At 42.7% G+C, this 564-nt stretch overlaps 1 protein-coding gene across 3 annotated transcripts in view; it reads right to left on the bottom strand.

The window, feature by feature from the left end:
* LOC119594393 (sodium/potassium/calcium exchanger Nckx30C-like) overlaps positions 1 to 564 on the bottom strand; it is a 174,335-nt gene that overhangs the window by 5,019 nt on the left and 168,752 nt on the right. For all 3 annotated transcript variants that reach the window (XM_037943455.1, XM_037943456.1, XM_037943457.1), the window contains exon 7: positions 204 to 345. In XM_037943455.1, coding sequence (XP_037799383.1) covers positions 204 to 345 — 142 coding nt within the window. The remainder of the gene's footprint in view (positions 1 to 203; positions 346 to 564) is intronic.

Below are 564 nucleotides of genomic sequence, written 5' to 3'. Positions count from 1 at the left end.
TCCATATAATTTTAATATACTTTCTTTCTACACGAATCATTTTCTATCATTATATATATGTAGATATATATACACATACACAGAAAGAAAATACATACAATAGAAAATACCTTAAAACTAAAGTATAGAAAGAAACAAAAAAATCTTGCACACGTGACGTCACAGCCTCCCCCCCCCTCGCCGACCCGGGTTACCCAACTGACCTCTGGGCGTGCGGGTGTCTGGCAGGGTGAGCCACAGGGGTATGATAAGAGGAGCCACGATGATGTAGGTCACTCGCTTCCGGAAACCGCTGGGCCAACTCAGGTCAATCGGCTTGTTCTCATCATCGTCGTCGGTGTCAGCCTGGGGGAACAGCTGCGAGTGTCAGCCATTTTTTTTTCCTCATTTTTTTTTCTCGCGGAAATTCAACGAGTTTCCCGCCTCCCCGGAAAGATTTAAATAAAGAAAAAAGAAAATAAGGGGATTCTCTGACGGTGGGAATCATAGTTCTTTTCAGATAGGACACGCCAGTGGGGGGGGATAAAAACCTAAAAATCCTATATATTTTCTTCTAAAAAAGCT

Source organism: Penaeus monodon, chromosome 33 (genome assembly GCF_015228065.2).
Source record: "Penaeus monodon isolate SGIC_2016 chromosome 33, NSTDA_Pmon_1, whole genome shotgun sequence".
In the NCBI taxonomy this organism is placed as follows: Eukaryota; Metazoa; Arthropoda; class Malacostraca; order Decapoda; family Penaeidae; genus Penaeus; species Penaeus monodon.
Note: the sequence above shows the minus strand (reverse complement) of the source record. Positions and strands in the feature narration are given on the sequence as shown.